This window comes from Aedes aegypti, chromosome 2 (genome assembly GCF_002204515.2).
Source record: "Aedes aegypti strain LVP_AGWG chromosome 2, AaegL5.0 Primary Assembly, whole genome shotgun sequence".
NCBI lineage: Eukaryota > Metazoa > Arthropoda > Insecta > Diptera > Culicidae > Aedes > Aedes aegypti.
The window spans coordinates 173,259,347-173,282,206 of record NC_035108.1 but is presented as its reverse complement, the minus strand read 5'-3'; the positions used below and the strand labels follow the sequence as shown (position 1 = coordinate 173,282,206).

The following is a 22,860-nucleotide window of genomic DNA, read 5'->3' as shown; positions in this document are numbered from 1 at the left end:
TCCGTGGGTTGATACATTCGAAATTAAAAGATTCGAATGGTGACCCGACGGATTAAAATTAGTTTGTGAATGAGCATGATTATGATCTTCCTGATGGGTATAATTCCCAATCAAGCGATCGTTAACTGGAAAATGAGCATTGTTCGATACTCTTCCAGGCAAATTCCAGAAACGACCGTTATCGTAAAGGATATTATCTTTCATCTGCCTGGCACGAGCATCGACGACTTTCTTGCACGAAGGGCAAGCCCAATAATTGGACTTATGATTGCCCTTGCAATTGGCGCACACGAACCTATCGGTATCTTCCTTCACTGGACAGACGTCTCTAGCGTGAGAAGAACCTCCGCAAATCATGCATTTAGCATCCATGCGACAATTTGTTGTACCATGACCCACTTTTGGCACCGACGGCACTGAATAGGGCTCCAGGTTTCTGGAAATGTTCCCATATCACACGGACATCGAACATAAGTGTAGCTTTTTCTAAAGCTTTAATATTAGGGGTATTCACTTTAAGTAGCGTAAACTGAGATATTGGTGATGAAACATTTCAAATGAAATATTCCTTTTCTGGCTTCAGACGATAATAAATAAGACGTATAAAATCTAGTTACCCAACCAAATATCAGGATTGTCAAAAGTTTGTTTATTTGAATTACAAACTTTTATTCGCAGCGTTTCAACCAATAGTCTTCCAAACTTAGTAGAAGACCGTTCAACTTTTGCTTTACGGTACCCAGAGTTCTTCCCATATCGTCACCGAAGTTCAATGAATTGTACCTACTGATGCCACAAGAACTCCATATTCTACTTATCATCGCCAAAATGACTACGACTGCTTCTGGATAAATCTCTTTCCAAGTGAACCCAAATGAAAATTCTTATTTGTTTCAGAACCTAAAACAACGTGGTTTTGAACACTTAAATATTCAATTTCTGAACGTCTCTACCGACTAGAACCAAATTCGATGGCAAACAGTTGGAGTCAATGCGCGTTGCGTTCAGTTTGGTCAAGACTTAGACATAAGAATACTTATACATCTCGCATATCCTGTGATCTTGCCCTGAAGGCCATTGGTCGCCGAGTGTGCGGCTCCTTTTTTCTAAGCATTCAACAAAACGAACAATATCCGGCAATACTGTACCTTTTTTTATTCGAAAGTATTTGTTCTCGTCCATGCTCACATTCTAATATAAATTTTCCCCAGCCATTTTCTTTAAAAAACTATCAAATCTATGGGCAATCCTACTCGCATCATCGTATTCCATTTGTTATTCATGCTTTGTCATACTGGGTTCCGAAATTTGTTGTTTATTTGTAAATAACGCACCTATTTCATGGTAGTTGCTATGATGACCAACGCATTCTTGGATCGGTTGACTGTTGAATCTCAACAACTTGAAATATTTCCTTAGCTGCTTACGCAATTTTTTGAAATATTTGAAATAACCAGTTTATCACCATATACGCAGGGATTTACGCCGTTAAGTGAATACCCCTATTATTTGGATATTTTTTGTTAAAGAGAACTAAATAATATTCTTGAGAAAGCCTTTTCCGAACAATGCCAGATTGTGTTTTCTTTTTCATAATGATTACTTGGACTGGGGAAAATCCAAGTAAATTATTATTCCATTTTTGATCTCTTCAGGTGACTTATAGTCACTTGAGAGACTTTTCAAGACGACTTTGAACAAACGTTCAGTTTTGTCGTCATATGTTAAAAAGTTGTGCTTCTTCTCTTCAAGATGTTTGAGAAGAAGTTCGCGATCTTTTAGAGTTTCCAGCAAAACGCGACAGTCTCCTTTCTTTGCGTTTTGGAAGAAGCCCTTGATTCCCCTAATGGAGTTCAAGATCTCCTGCCTAAATCCCCAAATTCGGTACAACTGACCACGATAGGCGGCACTCTTTGCTTCCTCACTTGAATCAAAGAGCCTGGGCTAGAGACTGCTTTAATTTGGTGTTCGGAAAATTTGTCTAGAGCATCGAACTGATTGCTCATTTCGATACAATTATCAACATTATTCATTTCACACTTGGAATAAAGTTCACATTCCGGAAAAAAACGTCCTTTCTTCCATTCTTGCCACGTTTACTGACAGTTTTAAATTCCACTTTCTTGGAAGGAAGTTGTGAATTCAGAGATTTATTCTTCCTTGCAACCATGTTTAGTAAATAAACGAAAGAAGACGTGACCTCCTAAGACGGTGTCCAAGAAGGATCCCCACCGCTAGCTTTCGTCAACGGGTCCAATGAAAAATCGAAGGCACGGGTCCAAACAAGGATCGTAAAGGGATCAATAGTAGAGCAAAATTGTACTGCAAAGTACTGTTTTAGTTGCACTAAAAAGTACCGATTTTAATTTTAGCACTGAAAAGTATTGCCCATAACTGCATATTTGTATCATTCGACAAAAGTAGGCATTGAGTAAATGGAATACCAAGTGTGCATTTTATGGCAGTATGGGAGGAAACTAAAATTTCTAAAAATTTCCAGGAACTCAAAAGTGCTTATTTGAGGCTGATATTCTGAACAACTCATATCACATACTAGGTGAATTGTCAGAAAATAATTCTGATAGAAATTTCATTGCTATCACATTACGAGGCTCATTTATAATCTCAATGTGACTTGGTATTTTTTTTCGAATTTTCTAGAACAATCTCACAGAATTCAGTAAGTTGATCAAAGTATTTAATGTTTGATGACTCTCCATGGTATTAACTCCATTTTGTCAAAAATGTCGAATGTGACTGTTTTGCAGTTATGGGCAGAGTACTGTTTTATTGCTTTAGGTAGTTTGTAAAGAAAAACTTCCAAGAGCTGAGAGAAATTGTGTACGCATAGCACAAAGGTACGATGCGCACTGACATTCTGTTATTCTTAACCACAGCGCACTGTGGTGATGAATTATAGGCTCTTTTTACGCTCATGCGTTTTTCAGTACCCTTTTTAGGGCGCTGTTTGAATCTATTGTTGTATGGAGCTACATGCTCTCATTTCGCTCATGCAATTTCCCCTCTTCAAGCGACCTCACCCCTGTTTCCTCCTACCTTTACCTTCCCTTTTCTTTCCCGGGTAGATGCTGAAATAGGCTCAAATATGGCAATTACACAAATCTCCCAATTGGTGCACAGTGGTCCAAAGCTGGCCAAAAGTCAAAAAAATGAAGTTTGCAAATTCCTTCCCGAATATTTTTTTCTAGATTTCTTCAGTATTGAATAACAATTCCCCAAAGTTTCAGATCGATCGGTGTTTATTTCGATTTTTTACAGCATGTGACCTGGAGAGATGTCAGCTGAAATTGACTCTTTTGAATTTTCCAAATTTCCCATTTCTCAAATTTGACGTTTTATTTTACACTGATTGGCAAAATAAAGTGCCCACCACACCAGTTTTCGAATTTCTCTCATTAATTCGGTTCAAATTAAAGTTAACACACTTAAATCTTTTTTGATATTTTATTTTTGATATTCTTTTAAAGTTGCACTTACGAAATTTTGATAAAGAAAAGAATTTTACTTTAAGAAAAAGAAAATCAATTTGTATTGAAAAAATAATAGTGACAAAATAAAGTGCCCACTTCCTTCATGGCCACAGAAAAGATAATTTAAGAAAAATAAAAAGCAAATTTATAGTTAATGTGTCCTCCTTTGGCCTTAAGGACTTGCTGGAGGCGCTTCGGCATGCTTTTCACCAGGTTTTGTAGGTGTTGTGGTTCTAGTTTTTCCCAGGCGCGCTTCAAGGCTTCAAAATAATTATTTTTGTTGGTAACACCAGTTTTGTCAACCCTGGCATCGAGAATCGCCCACAAATTCTTGATGGTTTTGAGGTCTGGGCTTTGTGGAGGCCATTCCAGCGGTTTAATCCGATAAGACCGGAAGAAAGACTTGGTCTTCTTGGCAGTATGCTTCGGGTCGTTGTTCTAGAGAAATATGAATTTCTCTTCAAGGCCCGTCTGGATCAGCGAAACCTCCAGATTTTCCCGCAAGATGTTGATGTAGGAATCTGCCGTCATTATTCCGTCGATTTTCACGAAGCTTCCTACTCCACTCCATGAAAAACACCCCCAGACCATAACATTTCCTCCTCCATGCTTCACCGTTCCTTGGATGTGGCGCTCTGCACCACACACGAGCCCGCCGCTTTCGGTTAAACAGCTCGAGCTTCAAGAGCGCTACATCAAAGGAACGGTGACGCATGGAGGTGTGATGTGATGAAATGTGATGGTCTGGGGGTGTTTTTCATGGAGTGGAGTAGGAAGCTTCGTGAAAATCGACGGAATAATGACGGCAGATTCCTACATCAACATCTTGCGGGAAAATCTGGAGGTTTCGCTGATCCAGACGGGCCTTGAAGAGAAATTCATATTTCTCTAGAACAACGACCCGAAGCATACTGCCAAGAAGACCAAGTCTTTCTTCCGGTCTTGTCGGATTAAACCGCTGGAATGGCCTCCACAAAGCCCAGACCTCAACCCCATCAAGAATTTGTGGGCGATTCTCGATGCCAAGGTTGACAAAACTGGTGTTACTAACAAAAATAATTATTTTGAAGCCTTGAAGCGCGCCTGGGAAGAACTAGAACAACAACACCTACAAAACCTGGTGAAAAGCATGCCGAAGCGCCTCCAGCAAGTCCTTAAGGCCAAAGAAGGACACATTAACTAAAAAATTGGTTTTTATTTTTCTTAAATCATCTTTTCTGGGGTCAAGAAGGAAGTGGGCACTTTATTTCGTCACTACTTTTTTTTTTCAATACAAATTGATTTTCTTTTTCTTTGAGTAAAATTCTTTTTTTATCAAATTTTCGTAAGTGCAACTTTAAAAGAATATCAAAATTAAAATATCAAAAAAGATTTAAGTGTGTTAACTTTAATTTGAACCAAATCAATGAGAGAAATTCGAAAACTGGTAAGGTGGGCACTTTATTTTGCCTATCAGTGTATTTTGAGCTGGATACGGATTTCATTGATTGAATAACAAAAATGTGCTATTTTAAACTAATTCTGTCGAATGTACCGGAAATATCGATTTTCTGTTTCAGTGACTATTTCTATCAAATTACCTCTAAAAATCATGTTTTGTCAAATAATTAGCATTTTTTAGACGTATTGAATGGGAATTGTACTTTTGGCCAGCATTTGTATGGGATGCGGCCACTGTGTGGTGGGTAGCGTGCCATTGGAGCCGGACTTCTGATACCTGATAATGTAATGTTATTTATAATTAGAATATTTCACAATCCACATCAAATGCTTACTTGATAATAAGCAATGCATGTCCAATAATTCCATGCACACGATTGATGGAGGCCACTCACTCCATTGATTTGATCTAAAGCAAGCCCAAACTACCATGACCGAAAAAGGTGCAGGATTCTTTTTATGAAAATTTATTTGTCTGGAGTAGATTGAGGTGTCTCGTCGTCTTGGGCGGACTTACCTTTCCATTCCACCCGAAAAGCTTCTTGTTTGCTGGAAAGATTTTCTCCCTCTAAGCACCTTTTGAATGGTTTCGGGTGCCGTTGTTTGCCCATTCATTGTCGGTTTATCCTTTCTCCTTTCGGAAAAACCTGTGTGCCAAAAGTGGACTCTCGTCACGCTCGTCCGAAGACTACCAGCCACGTCACATTCTCGGGTCGGAGTGGAAATGGCATTACTCTGTCTGAGCTTTGGAGAGCAACTTGGCAGGTGTAAATGGCTCTGCCGTCGTCGTACTGAAAAGTGAGGAAAGTGCTAAGTTCCTTCAGAAGAAGTTGTGTGCGAAATGAGAAATTATGGACCCAATTATCGTACGACTGGTGTTTACTTTTTACGTGCACCAGCTAATGATAAATTATGATGGGTTGAAGAGGAAAATGCACCGGAAGAATTCGAATCAAGTCTCGGCGGCGGTATTTTGCTTTTGTACGTTTCAGACATTATCATAAATCACGGCTGTCCAAAATTGTTCAACTTACTTCCGGTTTCTTTCAGAATAAAGACGGTTATAAGTCAGACCGGACAATGAATATCTGATATTTCAGGAAAACATAGGTACATCCAACACATGAAATAACAAACTAACTGCATGTATTGCTGTAATATTAGAATTTGTGCGTTCAACTCGATTGCGGATGGCTAGGGTTTTCAGAGCAAGAACACATTCCCACACTAATTTTGAGTTAAAAGTGTAAACTTTCAGAGCATGAAGAGCTGCGTGGCTGTCAGAGAAAATATAGATTGTGGCATTTCTGTAATTCCTCTTTACGCTGAGCTGCGCACATTCAATGATAGCATACACTTCAGCCTGAAAGACTGTAGGCCACTGCCCGAGAGGGACAGAGATTTTAGTTCTTGGTCCGTGCACTCCAGATCCAGAACGATTGTTCATTCTCGATCCATCAGTGTAGAATTTGATTGAGCCTGGAATACTCGGTCCACCTTCTTGCCACTCTTGGCGAGAAGTAATGAACACCGTATATGGTATGTCATGATTCACAACCATTTCCATCCAGTCCCTGCATTTTTCTACAATTGGATTTATAGAAAATTCGTTTAGTATGCTTAGGTGACCGGTTAAATCACCTGGCAGGGGGTTTATTGATTGTTTTAGCCTCAGAGCGCTTTTCTCAGCATCCAGCTTTATGAATTGATCTAGCCGAGGCAGATTAAGCATTGCATCTAGGGCGAATGAAGGGACGCTGCGAAATGCACCAGTTATGGCGACGCACGCAGCGCGTTGGATTTTGCTCAGCTTGGCTCTAGCCGTAACCTCGCTTGTTTTTGGCAGCCAAACAAGGAAAGCGTAGGCTATTCTAGGCCGAACGATGGTTTTATATATCCACATGATCATATTGGGTTTTAGGCCCCACTTCTTTCCACAGGTATTTGAGCAGAACCTCAGAGAATTGAGGCCTTTATTTACCATGTTTTGAAGATGTGTGTTCCAATTGAGTTTAGCATCAAGCGTAATGCCAAGGTATTTGACTTCATTTGAGTAAACCAATTGTGTTTGATTAAGGAAAAGAGGTTGCAGCTGTACCTTTCTGCGCTTTATGAAAGGAACAATCGTAGTTTTTGAAGGATTTATCCCCAGTTTCTCTTTCAGATACCACGAGAGCGTGTAATCGAGAGCTGATTGCATTCTTGCAAGTACAACGTTTTCAAATTTGCCGCGTACAATGATGACAACATCATCAGCGTAGCCAACAAATTCGCATCCTATTTTTCCAAGCTATTAAGAAGATCATCCACCACTAGAGACCATAGCAAAGGTTTTCACCTTTTCAGGTACACCTCCTTGAAGCAGCTACGGGAGTCTTCTAATTGCTTTCACACATGAGGACCCATGATTTCCGCTTAGCTAGCCTCATTTCCTTGTTTTAGTCTGTCAGAGCCTTTCGGTATAGGCTCCAATCAGTAGAGCGTTTGGCACGGTTGAACTCCCTCCGTTTTCCTAAGCTTTTCAAAATGGTTGTTCCACTAAGGAACATCCCTGCTCGACCTAACAGTTTTAGTCGGACGCTTTCTTGATATGCATTTAGAATTTTGGTTTTTAGTCAGAAGTCAGAAGCCATTTCTAACTCTAGTACTCGGCTGCTCTCAAAGAGCAGTGTTACATCGACGTAGCCAGTAAGGCCATCCACCTTAGAAAGGGCCCGCAGGGCAATCAGGTGGTAGCTAATCGGCAACCAGTAGTGATAGCTGGCGACTTTACTGCATGGGCAGTGGAGTGGGATAGCCGCTGCACCAATCAAAGAGGCCATTTATTATTGGAATCCCTAGCCGCATTAAATGTAGAGCTGGCAAATGTGGGCACAGTCCTAACCTTTTAGGTACCATGAACTGGCGCGTTGACGACGGTTATACCCATAGTGATCATCAATCGATTCGCTATAGTATAATACCAGGCGGGCGGAAGGCAGCGCGATGTAACTCGACCCAAGCCCGAGTATGAAAAACAGCGCGCTTCGACGGCGAAGAATTCACTGAAACCCTGAGGCGCGAACGGAACACTGGACCTAAACGGTGAAGAGCTAGTTATGCCGATAAAAGCCCCTCCTAGAGAGAACAGGCCGTCGGTGTACTGGTGGTGCGAATCAATTGCAAATCTTCGACCAATCTGCCTTCGGGCTAGACGAAGAATGCAATGCGCACGCACAGAAGCACAAAGAGAAGAACGCGGTGCAGCTTTCAGAGAGGCAAAGTTGGCAGAGTCGAGAACGGGCATGCTTTAATAGTCTATGCGAGAGTGCCCATTCGAGTCCGTGGGGTGACACTTACTGAGTGGTAATGGCTAAGACCAAAGGTGCCATAGCGCCCCGAGAGAAGTCGCCCGAGCTACTGCGATCGATAATCGATGTACTCTTCCCGCACCATCCCATAAGCCCATGGCCTCCAGCGCCGTATACGGCAGATGAAGGAGAAGAAGCGGCGAGAGTGACGAACGAAGAGATGACAGAAGTCGTGAAATCATTCACGTCAAACAAGGCACCGGGACCCGATGGTATCCCGAATGTTGCCTTAAAAGCGGCAGTGCACGCGGATTCGGACATGTTCAGAACCACGATGCAACGCTGCATTGATCAAGGAATCTTCCCAGATGTATGGAAGCGACAGAAATTGGTGCTACTACCAAAGGCGGGGAAACCACCAGGTGACCCGTCGGCGTATAGACCTATCTGTCTACTAGATACGACGGGTAAGCTATTGGAGAAGTTGACACTCAACAGGCTAGTACCGTATACGGAGAGTGCGGACGGTCTGTCCAACAACCAGTTTGGATTCAGAAAAGGTAAATCTACTCTGGACGCCATCCAGTCAGTCGTTCCGACAGCTGAGGTGGCAATCGAGCATAAAAGGAGCGGCATCTGTTGCTGCGCGGTTGTCACTCTGGATGTGAAGAATGCGTTCAACAGCGCAAGCTGGGAAGCAATAGCACATACAATTCACTGCCTCAAGATACCGGTGCAGTTGTGTAAGCTTCTAGAAAGCTATTTTGATGGTAGGATTCTACTGTATGACACAGAAGAGGGGCAGAAAAGCGTTTAACCGCGGGAGTACCTCAAGGCTCAATCCTGGGCCCGCTGTTATGGAATGCAATGTACGATGACGTACTGAAGCTGCCCCTTCCGACGGGTGTTAAGATTGTTGGCTTTGCCGACGATATCACCCTAGTGGTCTATGGTGAATCTATGGAGGAAGTAGAGTTAACAGCAGCGCACTCTATTTCCATATTTGAGGAATGGATGAAGTCTAGGAAACTAGGACTGGCACGTCACAAGACTGAGGTGGTGGTGGTCAACAACCGCAAGTCCGAGCACCGGGCGCTTATCTCGGTAGGTGATTGAACCATAGAGTCCAAGCGATCCCTTAGGCATCTTGGGGTAATGATCGATGACAAGCTCTGCTTCGCTAGCCACGTTGAATATGCCTGTAAAAGGTCATCTACGGCTATAGCGGCGCTTTCGAGGATGATGTCTAACAGCTCTGCTGTAATTGTCAGCAAACACAAGCTACTGGCAAGCGTGGCGCTATCCCTACTAACGTATGGAGGACCAATTTGGTCAGAAGCGCTTAGAATGAGCAGAAACCTAAAGCGGTTGGAAAGCACGTACAGGATAATGTGCTTGAGAGTAGCAAGTGCATACCGGACGGTATCTAAAGAGGCCGTGTGCATCATAGCCGGGATGGCGCCCATCAAGCTCATCATCAAGGAAGATGTTCAATGCTTCTACCAAAGGGGTACCAGGGGTAACGCTCAGAAGCTGGCAGCAGGAATGGGATAACTCCACTAAGGATAGATGTACCGATCGGCTAATACCAAATGTGTTAGATTGGTATAGTAGAAACCATGGGGAAGTGAACTTCCACCTGACGCAGTTTCTGTTAGGACATGGTTGTTATAGACAGTACCTGCATAGGTTCGGGCACTCAGAATCTCCTGCGTGCCCCAATTGTGCTGGTGTGGAGGAAACAGCGGAGCATGCCGTGTTCGATTGCCCCCGTTTCATTGTTGTGAGAGGTCGCATACTCACTACATGCGGAGGGGACACGTCCCCCGACAATATAATAGAGAGAATGTGTGCGGATGCCGAGTGCTGGAATGCAGTAACAACGGCTGTCACTCACATTATGTTAGAATTGCAGCGCCTATGGTGCGCCGACCAAGAGTTGGCTGCAGAAGATTAGCCATGCCGAGGCTGATCCTTTGTAACATTGTTTAAGTCGGCTAGGAGAAACAGTAGCGGGGATGAACCAGCCTCGGGCTGGATTTCCCCTTAATAAAGAGTCAATCAATCAATCAGAAACAGTTTGCCTAGGCTACTTTTGCTACACGTGTTGTGCTATATACATAGGCCCCTCCCCGAAGAAATACCGTAAGGTGGTTCCGAGGAGATAAGGGGCTGAGGCCAAGGGTAATGTCGAAACACTGTTCACCATTTGAGCAATTCTAAAAGAATTGCTCAAGTACAGTGCATAGGCTGGTTTTAGCGGGTCGTCGTTGGTGCGTCATCCCCGCATTCCCTGAGTTACCTTCTCAGGGGATCTGTTTGCAGATTTCCCCCTTGTAAAAAAATGACTCCACCCGTCCTGCTATTAGCTATATTTTTACTGTTCAGCTCATTTTCTTCTCATGAAAATAAACTGTACTGAATCAAAAGTGTGTCGAAGAAAATTTTTAAGTATTGAATCTTTACGAAATTTGATAAAAATTGATTCATAGTTTATATTGTCATATTTGCGATTGTTTAGACCAACTTCTGGCAACGATATGGCTTTATGACTAAAACATTCACTCAAGAGCAGGGATTGAATCCTGAGAAAATTGAGAGAATCTCTCACGTATCGCTCTCTGTAACTATCATAACATGCTGCACATTATGAGAGACTGTTTATCGTATACTGCTACAACTTTGATCAGATTGAGGGGATAGTAGTGCATGATAAAACCCCTCTAAATATGCTCCAACCCTGGGGGATGAAATGTTGGGAGGAAGTAATGAAAACACACGCGAGACTGTACTTTAATAACTGCTAATTGATTAATGTATTATTCTAACGATTTCTTCTGTGCGTCTGCACTGGTCGACGGGACTACTATCTGGCTTCAAAACTATCTCCGCGGTGAAACCGGTAATAACGTTATTCGCGGACTCGCTAACTATTCTCGGAAAACGCGTTTTGAGTTCTGATTCGAAAGAATGTTCGAACTTACCCACAGACTTACCAGAAAATATTCTTCTCCAGTCCGGGAATACCAGATCGAGACCGTCACGACCAAGCAACGGGTTGACTTCTCTGTCGGTCCGGATTACTACCAGCTCCAGACGACCATGGATTCCGGACGGAGCGGTAACGCTGACCTCTAGTGTACCTTGCGGTTTGATTCGCTGACCTGAAACGGATACAAATTCCAATGAGGTACCTTTAATCTTACGGTTTGGGAAGAATTTGCGATACGTATCTGCGGAAATTACGCTGCGGCACGCGCCACAGTCCGCTTCGAATTCAATTCGACGACCATCGCATTCCAGCGACACGAATTCCGGTGAATCCATCTTGTTCAACGATCTGGGAGTGGGACCACTGCTTTCCTGCTCCAGGATTGCCAGACTGACGTTAGACTGACATTTTTCCTCTGCTGATTTGGCTTCGAACGACGACGACAACGTGGACGCTGCTGCTTCCACTGGACCACCGAGCATGTTCAGGCGTAGAACCTCGACGGCCTCGGACATCTCAGCGACTCGATTACTTCCTCCGGGCTTCTTGGTTTGCTTATTCTTCGATCGACAGCATGTTGACACGTGACCTTCCTTTCCACACGAATAGCACGTCCAGCTCCGCGCTGGGCACGTGTTTGGATCATGGAGACGATTGCACCGAAAGCATGGTTTCGATGGTTGCTGACACGGACGACTTGTTTTGCTCTCCTCCTTTCCTGGGTTGCTTCGCTTGACTTTTAGCTTCTGGTGGACTTCTTTCCGAAACGTTCCAATTTTCTGCGGCGATTGGGTTGACATCTCCTTGTTTTGACTCAGAGCCGCTTCCCAACTTCGAGCTAGCGAACATGCTTTGTCGAAGGTTAGGCCCGGTTCAGTAAGTAACTTTTTCCGGAGACTCTGGTCACGAATACCAGCGACAAACTGGTCTCGCAGTGCATCCGACAGGAATGCAGCAAACTCACATGTTTGCGCGGTCGCTTTCAAGCTTATGATGAAATCGGTGATGCTTTGGGACGAAAGCTGCTCACACTTCCTAAACTTGTACCGCTCTGCGACGACGTTAGTGGTGGGGCCAAGGTGTTCCTTTAGGAGCTTGACTAGATCGGCGTACGACTTTGTACGAGGATCTTCCGGAGCACACAATCGGGTTGCGATCGTGTACAGACTGGGACCAGCGACTGTGACTAACACGGGGACTTTTCGATTGTCCTGCGTGTCGTTCACCAAGAAGAACATCTCCAGCCGGTTGATGTACTCCTCGAAATTTTCACCCACGACATATTGCTCGATTTGGCCAAACATGCCAGCACGAACGACAGGAACTACGCCGCCAGCTTCGAATTTCACTGCACCACTTGATTCACCTGCCTCATTCGCCATGACGACTAATCGAATGTGAGGTTATGTTCACGAACACGTGTTACCGACCGGTTCTTCACTTCGACTTTTTTTTCACTACCTACACACAACGCGCAACTAATCACTTTTTATCCTCGTCGCCAACTTGAAATGTTGGGAGGAAGTAATGAAAACACACGCGAGACTGTACTTTAATAACTGCTAATTGATTAATTTATTATTCTAACGATTTCTTCTGTGCGTCTGCACTGGTCGACGGTCGGTCAGGAAAGAGACCGAACGGAAGTCAGCATGTGCTGAGCAACCTAACTGCTATAATTAATTCTATAGCAACTCACAGTACAATTAACTATTGTTTAAGGCAACACTATTTGCCATAACTCATCTAGATATACTACAGGGGACACTATTGCTATTGGATGTTCGGGATTGTTTATCGTGCCAGCAAAGAAAAACACCTATACCCAACGGTGAACAAGCGAGAAAAATGGATTTTATCATCGCTCTCTCTTGGGGGCTCTTGCTCGCTGCTTCCATTAATCAAACTTGTTACACCTTGCGATACAATGACGATCGTGGACCGCAACAGATGGGATGTTTTTCTTTGCTTGCTTTGATCGTGCTTCATACTCAAATGAGAGCGAATTCTGCAATGCCTGCTATTGGAGGATCTGAAGGTTTCTGGAAGCCCTTTAAGAAGCCTTCTAAGTTTAAAAAAGTAAAACTGCTAATGGAGGATTAAGATAAATCACTGTTTTTTTTTGCTGCTTCTGTCATCTAGGAAGAATCAATCGATGAAACTGTACATCAATATTCCAAATCTTTGCTAAGATATTGCAATTTATGTTTTGATTCATTTTCACCCCTTAGAGCCATTGCAGATTGAGACATCAAGATTTGCCTATTCATGCTATTTGCTTTACTGCTTTACTAATTTCAAACGTAGTGTAGAAGGTTTAAATTTTTAGTTTATGAACGAATGCATTATGTAAACGCTCACATCTATGACCGAACCATCGTTTCGTTTGCTCATGAACTATTTTCGCTTATGCACCAATTATCCGTGATTCTCCTTTGAATATAGGGTTTCAATGCTAGTAATGGACCCCTTAGTAGCTGAAATTCATTCTAGACGCTTTTCCGCAATGATATCTCAGACGCATATACGTTTTGTGGAGTCTAACAACAAATTCAATGTCTTTACTTCATAGTACGTCGATGAAACATACAAAATCATTCGATTTTTCCAGCGAAATATGCATTTGAAAAACTGTTGTCCGAATGCCTATTATGGACCCTCCCGGGGTCCATAATAGGATTGTTTACAAATTTGACGTTGCGTATTATGGACCCTCCATTTGATTCCCATGTAATCCGGCTCGCTGCCGACGAGCCTATTATGGACCCACCTGGAAATGCGTATTATGGACCCTCTTGTGTGGTTTCATTTACAAAACTGTTCAAATATCTGTATTTATGCGTCTCAAACCAAATATTTTGCCTGAAACTGCTGACTAACAATGTAATCGAAGTTCCCCGGTGGATTTTCATAGGAATAAAGTTGCTTTGAGTGTTAATTTTATGTTTTTCTGTAGGGGGTCCATAATACGCAAAGGGTCCATAACCGGCATCGGCTCCCTAGATCGTACCATGCATAGAGGTCTGTCTCATTTTTTTTTCAATGCCGGAGTAAGAAAATAAACCGCAAATATTGAATGAAAGAACATTGCAAAACCAATGTATTATTAAAATAAATTCTTCAGTAGACTCCAGCAAATAAGCGAATTCAAAAACATCCCTTTTTCTTCTAACTATCTAACTTCCAGCTCCGACGGTGCTGCGGGCCGAGAAAAGTACAGCCGAACACTCGACGCAGTCCGTCACAGCCAGTGCCAAGGTTGACCTGACCGAAACAAGTAGACAAGGCAAAGCCATTTTGTACAACATGACGATGGGCGCACGAAAGCCGAAACGATCCAATGGAGAGGTTCCTCTGTTGATCATTCGACCAATCGAGAAAAAGAAGAAAAAGCCATATAAGGATCACATGGTCAAGATTATGACTGGAGGAGTGGCGTCCTATGGGGGCTATCCAGGTGAGTAGTATTGTATTTTTGTTTCTATAATTACTTAGATCTAGCCTATGCTAATTGTATGGATGCAAAGTAAATGCGACTGAGCTTGAGATTATACAATAGAACGCAAACTATTCTGAACAACTTGGCGATAGCAATTTTGGTTGGATCTTTAATTGCTAAATGGCTCTTCCAGTCAACCTTTTTTTTGTAACGGGATACAACAGACATTGCAACCATTGAAAAAGCCAAAACCCATCGGCCGAAACGCCGAGAGTGTTAAAAATGTCGTTTTTCGACTACCAGACTAAGAAAACCAATCGAAAATAACAGTAGGAACAACATTTTACGAACATAGTCCATGCATTTTTCTGAACCTATTTTTGTTAGAATTGATTAATTGAAAACATGTAACCTGTTCAAAATAAAATAAGCGATCATGAAAAATTTGCTAGCCACTTTACTTATTTGAAATTGATGATGCTATAGAAAACATAGGTTTAATATCAAACATAATATTAATATAATTCTATAAACTTATATATTTTTCGATTCAATTCTATTTTTCCAGAGATTCATTCCAGTGATCACGAAGTTTTCTCTCTAGAGCACATGCTACCCATACTTGGGCTAGAGGGAATGGTTTTCAATGGTGGTCACAAACATTCCCAATTTATGCCTTCACCGCAATACAAACCATCAGAGTACCATTTTCTACCACACAAACTTAAGGAAGAAATCCCAGTTCTATCCAGCTTCAAACCAGCCGACATAGTATCCGCTCAGTCTCTTCCGTCTCCACCCTCACCGAATTTTGTACCTGCTGTCAATACAGAAGAACAGCTGCTGAAATTGGGTCATCAAGCTCTAGGAAAACTAGAAACTCCTGGATCCCCTGCTCAGTCACAATTCCAGCCTGTGCTTCCAGAGAAGCCAATTTTCATTAAGCCCGACCAATATCCGAGCAAATACAGTTTCCAACACGGTCAAACATTTAAATCTGTCCCGATTGGCAGTGTTCATCCAGGCTTTGGACCAGCAAGTCACGCTGGAATGCATAACGAGGTGGTTATGTATCACAAACCGCAGTTTTATTCTTCAAAACCATCACCTTCATACAAATGGCAAGAGCATTCAAAGAAACCACAAATGGTTAGTCCTTTGTCGATTTCTACCAATTTCTATCATCCAAAGACTCTGCCAAGTAACACAGAAGAGAGTCACCAACAGCAACAACCCTTGACTTTCTATCAGCACCAGCAACAACCAACGACGCCACCAATTCAAACACACGTCAGTTATTTTATTCCCAAGGAAATCGAAGCTTTACCTCAACCACAACCAGTCGTCCAACAACATTCTGCTCCTCAACAAATGCATCAGCCATCGCTTTCTGTTAACACGGTCCAAAATGGAGAACACGTTGATTTCGTTGTGCCCAAGCAACCATCACACGAGGAACCGCCAAAGACTTACTATAAAACCAAAACCCATAAACAACACCATACCAATCAGCAACCAACCTACTACATCCATAAGCAATTTGAGTATCCCGAAAAAGAAAACGGAAAAGAAAACAATGTCGTTTCCGAGTACCATGACTCATCTAATCCCATCATAGTTGAACAGACCCAAAAACCACAAGAAGCTCCCTACTCTGCGCCTCAATATCTCCCTCTACAATCGAGCCAACAACAGCACCAGCAACCCTCGGCAGCGCTAACGTTACACCAGACCCATCCACAGCCCCAACAGTTCCATCAAACGACCCAGCAAAGTTCGGCACATCAGAACCACTGGAAGTTTGGTCGAAGAAACCACCACCGGGAGCATGTGAAACCCGTCGTCGAAGCAACTAGCGAACAGGAACAGGACAGTACCCACGCAGCTTCAATACAGTCGATAAAAACGCTGAAACCAGCGGAGAAATCAACGACAGAAGTCAAGGTAGAGATCGAGCACGTTGCGCAGTCAAGGGCAGATACTAAACAGCAACAGCCGCAGCTACACTATCAACAGAAGCAACAACAGGAAAAAGGTGAAACTACGACCATCCGGGCAACGACGACACGGGCCGGAAGGCAGGGTTGGTGAGTATCGATTTCCATTGCCCCGTTTGATTCTCGTTAAATACTTAAACAAATACCTTTGTTAACTCTTGTACGAAAAAAATACCAGTTGTAATGATACAATTCTAACAAATTTCATAGTTTGCATAGACTTGTAGTGATTTTATCTGTGTGAAATTATGTCTCATATCGCTGAAATTCAGCGATATTTGTAAATTTAAATTTTCACTACCGAAAATATTAAAATGAGAATTTCTACCGAGAGTCTTTTATTAGTTATTTCCACTTGTATTCAGTACTTTCAAAGAACTGTTTTGTCAGTTTTAACCTATTTCCCCTTGGGATTTCCACTTAAAATCATTCAAACTTATCCCGTAGTTAATATTAAGTGATTTTTCTGTAGTTTCGTTGGGCTTTCCGATCCTACCAGAATATTTTTCAAACAATTCAGGAAAATCTCTCAAAGGAATCCCTCCGAAAATGACTAAGACAATCTTTGAAAAATTTCTTTGGCAAAGCACTCTACGTACTTATTACATAAAATTCCAATTGTTAGTTGAAATTATAATACAGTCGTTTCTGTTATAATTTGTTTGGGGTTTTCTCAAATTATTGCAGTTTTTTCCAATAAAAGAACGAGAAATAATATTCACAAAAATATCCAACGCCGCCTTTGAGGTTCGTCCTAAGGTTTTTTTTTTGAGATTTCTCTCGGAATTTATTTAAGGAATGCATTAAAAATTTTAAGCTGAAATAATCCAGGATTTCATGAAAAAAAAAATCTCCTTAAGAGAAATCGGGGGGGATAGACTTCCAATATTTCACAAGAACTGTGGGCTTCGTGGCCGTGCGGTTAGTTTCGTCAGGCATTTAATCGCATCGTGTCATGGAGTGTGGGTTCGATTCCTGCTTCAGCCATTGAAACTTTTCATCAGGAAAGTTTCATGACAGTGCCACTGGAGCATGCTTGTCCGTTGTCTAGTGTTAAGTTACAGTCTGTGCAGCTAAATGGCCGAAGACGGTGTCCGTGTCTTTTTATGAGCAATTACACATGATTCAATTGGGGAAATGTTCTTATTGATTTCTCCGAGCAGTTCTCCGCAGATCTGTCTGCATTTTGCACAGAAAATTCTTCAAGTGGTTCCTAAAAACGATTTTTATGTTGCTCCCTTGAACTTTTCCAAAACTCACCCGAAATAGTAGTTTACGGAACAAGTTGCAGTATTAATTACTTTAAAGCACGAGGCTTGCCGGGTAGGATAATTACGACGAGTGCGGTGAAAATTTAGTTCTGCTACGAGTTACGTACAACATTTTTTGCAATTTTGAGGATATCATAAATAATATCGGAATGCAATCACAATTATTTTACAGTTGTTGAAAAAAATGTTGTGTTATGATTTATTACGCAATTCAAAACAGTTGCGTATTGAGAAAGCGTTGCATAATTAATCATTACTGCAATGGTTTCAATTGCGCAATTACTATTCCCGCACTGTATACTTCAGTGCAGGAAAGTAGGCCGTTTCATGACAGATTGACGTTATGAAAAACAGCATATTAGGATGAGAAGCTTAAAAAAAAAAATCTTTAAAGCATCTAGTAAGAGCTTCTTCTTCTTGGCATAACGTCATCAAGGGACAGAGCCTGTTTCTCAATCCTTATCTATCCTAATATAAACCTTAATTTAATAATTCATATATAAGATATTTCTTAATATTACTCAATATATTTTCCGAGCGTAAAACACGATATTTTTACATAAATAAGTTCTAAAAATCCATTCAGTCTTCATTTCGTTTCAAAATCTACTCCAGAAATAGTTACTCTTCGAAACAGTCGATATTTTTCCGAGTACTTCTAATTCAAATAAAAGTTTTACAAGAAAATCCCGGGGAATTGGTAGAACGATTCAACAAAAAATTGCAGCTGAAACTGAATTTGGAAAGCTTACTATACTGCTTAAAATTCTTATATCTTGGTAGAATTTCTGGAACTTTTTTCAAAAATTCTTGTCGGTACGTCTCATAGAAGAGCTGAAGCAAATTATAGAACTTTCTACAGAAATTCATGTTAATTTTTCTTCGTCTTCTATAATGGTCAATGATTCTAACTGTGGCGTTTATATAAATATGATTATTAATGAAAGAATTTGAATCTAACATCTGAATAGTTTTTTGTAGGATAAGATTAGAAAGATTGAAACAAAAACTATTGTTTTTCAACGAGCTTTTTGTAGTGGAATTATTCCTTATTATTGTGGTTAAAAGTATTTTCAAGAATTAAATCATAGTTGACATCAAAGTTGACTTCCTGAAGGAATTCACGTTGAAAGTATTGAAAAATTTCACAAAATTATTGAACTAGTTACTAACAGATATGCAGCCAATATCCGAGAGATAATTCAGCGGCCTCACCACTTTCTGGTCGTTGGACATTTTTCAAGACGGAACTAGTGTCTAAATTTCCTAAAATTGTCTTGAGCATTTATGTTTACAAAATAATTGCGTCCTGATTAATTTTATTGAAGAAGTTTTGGAGTTTACAAACGACGGATTTCACGCCACCTCGACACGCGATTGGCAGCACCCCTTCAGAATTCAATGAAACTTTCTGGATGTCAAAAGTATGTGAAACTAAGATACTTTGCATATGTTGTTTTTTTTTTCAAATCGAACTAGACTAACATTTGGAAAGGGTTAAAGTTTTTAACTTTTTTTTATAAACCCATATAACTCGAATACGGTAAAACCTACAAAAAAGTGTTGTATGAGGGACTGTCGTGAAATTCCCTGAAGTTTAAGAAACAAATATTGAAAAAAATAAAAAAACATTTTCTACACTAAAAAAAATGATTCAAAACTTTAAATCACTACAAACGATTTAAAAAACGGCCATTTCAGATTCTGATAATCCTAAAGCAAAATGTATCGTAATTAAATTTACTAAAAGTCGTCCACACATTGCAAATTGGGCATATTTTAGGGAACAAGTTTTTCTAACATCGAATTTTTCAGTCAGATTTTTTTTTTCGCTTCAAAGTAGATGTACCAATAGTGGAGGTACTTAGCACGATCGAACTTCATTTAACCGCCTAAATTCAAGAAGCGCAATTAATATAAATGGTAATGTTGTAACGGAAAGTAACGACCATTTAATTAATGAGAAAAATGATTTCATTGCAGTAATCCACGGCATGTCAGTGAAAAATAATACCTCCACTATTGGTACACGGTTCCTTTAGTTGCGGTATGTTTTTAATTTGTGTTCCTATAGTTGCGGTATCCATGCAACTATAGGAGCACCCACAACTAAGGGAACACTTACTTTAAATAGTCTAGTATGATTATATTTTCAAGTGTTAAATGAGTTTCAATCACAAAATAGATTATATTTGTTTTATTGGGAGTAGTTAAAAGAAATAAAACGGAATTATACAGAGTTTTATTTTTTAATTAAATACAATTGATCTCGCACCAAACCGCTTATAAGAAAATCAACTCCGTCTAACAATCCGATGGGTTTTTCATGGTTGGAAAGATATCACAATAATATTCAATTTCTTGTTTGGTCAAAGCCAATCTCAACAGGTGTCTGGAAAGGGTCAATATTATGCTTATGAAAATGGTATGGTTTGTTTTTATCATGCATTATTATTTTTATTATTGCTATAAATCCTAAAACGTAGTATCTGCACATAAATATTCACATTATTTTTGGGCTTTACTAAATATATTGAATATTTTTGATTCATCCTCTGAATTGGTACACCGTTTGGCTGCAATTTGTGTATCACTAATAGGCATAAAACAATTATATTTTTGGGTACCAGGGACAGTTTTAACCTTATCAAACAATTCCACCAATTCCTCTGACATTTTAAGGTGAAGATGAATCGAAACCAAACCTCAAATTTTCAAGAGCACAAATCTGGAGAACCGAACACCCGTTTGAGTTCAAAATTTTCAGCTTAATCGGATGTTTGGTTCTCCAGATTTGTGCTCTTGAAAATTTGAGAAATGGCTTCGATTCATCTTCACCTTAACATATTGTTCATTAGATATATATCAGAAATTAATTTTAATGATACATGTATCAGTTTGTTTCACTACCCAGTCGAATAGTTCTCGCGGAGTTGCGATTGTTTTTCCATAGTCTTTTGCAAGACTTGCTCTTTTTGCGCTTGTGAGTGCCACCAATAGCGTCACAGTGCCACTCTGCTTCCAATTCCTGTATTTTCTGGAAATTATTATGTAATTTTTTTTATTTTTATAATTAACTGCAGCTCCATCTGGCATAAAAATAACTTTTGAGAAATTTATTTTTTGTTTAACAAAATTAATCAATTTAGAAATAAATAACTGAACTGCTACTGTGTCATGGGTCAACACTTCTGATATTATAGTAAAACTATCGTTTTTCAATTTATTATATTTTTTATGGTAATCCCGAATGGGACAGGCGAAGTCCATTGATTGCTTTCATTTATAAGACATAATCACTGTATAATACCGTTTTTTAATTATTCTCAATAAAAAATTCAATCTATTTTATGATTAAAACTCCTTTATCACTTGAAAACACGATCATACTTGACGGTTCAAAACAAAATCTTTGAAAAAAAAAATTGGACTTTAAAAATTCGTTGTAAGAAAAACTTTTTCCCTTAAATATGCCCAATTTGCAATGTATGGACGACTTTTAGTAAGCTTAATTGCGAAACTTTTTGCCTAAGAACGATCGAAATCTGAAATGGTCGTTTTTTAAAATCGATTTTATAATTTGGAATCATTGATTTTTTAGTGTAAAAAATGTTTTTCTATTTTTTCAATTTTTTTTTTTCTAAAACTTCAGGAAAATTCACGACAGTCCTCCATACAACACTTTTTTGTAGGCTTTACCGTTTTCGAGTTATACGGGTTTATAAAAAAAAAGTAAAAAAATACTTTGACCCTTTCCATATGTTAGTCTAGATCGATTTTGAAAAAACAAAGTATCTTGGTTTCACAAAGTTTTCACACCCATAAAGTTACATTGAATTCGGAAGGGGTCCTGCCAATCTCTTTGTAGAGTCGGCGTGAAATCCGTCCAAAGCATGATTTTCTGCCAAAAATGTTACCAGAAACCATTCGAAGGTTTTATCAAAAGTCCGCAATATATTGTGGGAAGAATCTGCCATAAGTCAAGTTCTTTTTAAGACGAATTTAACCAAGATTTTTTCTGGAAATACGCTTCTTCTTATTATTATTGGTATAACATCCTCACTGGAACAAAGTCTGGTTCTCAGTTTAGTGTTCTTATGAGCCTTTCCACAATTATCAACTGAGAGATTTTTTGCCAATATTGCCATTTTCGCATTCTTATGTCGTGTGGCAGGTACGATGATACTCTATGCCCAGGGAAGTCAAGGAAATTTGCATAACGAAAAGATCCTGGTCCAACCGGGAATCGAACTCAGACATCTTCAGCATGACATTGTTTTGTAGCCGCGGACTCCAACCAGTCGGCTAAGGAAGGCCCCTGGAAATACTCCTAAAAATTTAATAACATTTTATAAGAGATTAATTCACATATCTCGAAGAACCTGGGATTTCTCTAGATGATTTTCTAACCATTCTTCAAGGGATTTCTCCAACAATCACTCCAGGGGTTATTTCCAGAAATCATTCCTCGGAGTACCTTCAATATCTCCAACGAGTCGTCTGCCATATTTCAAGGTATTTTTTGGGATGTTTCTTTTGAATACAGCTAGGAATTTCTACGAAACACAAGAATTTGTTTCCTAGACTCCATACTCCCAGAGAACCCTTTGAAGGACTTTCATGTGATCATTCTGAAAGCAGTACATCAAAAACGGTTTAGATTATTGAAGAATTTCATTAGGAAGTATTCTTGATTTTTTTAAGGATTTAATCGAGATATTTACGAAAAAATATATCTGGGGTTTCCCAAGAAATTACTGCATGCATTCATTAAAGTAATTTACCTTCAATATTTATTGGATTATTATCCTATTTCCTTAGAAATACTTTTAGAGATTCTTTAAAAATAGATTGCAGAATACTTCCGGTGATTGGAGCGCTTTTTATAGTTTAGTACGGTAAAAAAAAGTTCCTATGGGTGTTCAAATTTCCCCTAGAGC

General features: G+C 40.2%; 1 protein-coding gene across 1 annotated transcript in view; it reads left to right on the top strand.

Moving 5' to 3' along the window:
• The window catches only part of LOC5578285 (sex-determining region Y protein), a 30,637-nt gene that overhangs the window by 4,081 nt on the left and 3,696 nt on the right, over positions 1–22,860 (top strand). Inside the window, exons 2-3 of the mRNA XM_021843179.1 lie at positions 14,401–14,670; positions 15,221–16,739. Coding sequence (XP_021698871.1) covers positions 14,401–14,670; positions 15,221–16,739 — 1,789 coding nt within the window. The remainder of the gene's footprint in view (positions 1–14,400; positions 14,671–15,220; positions 16,740–22,860) is intronic.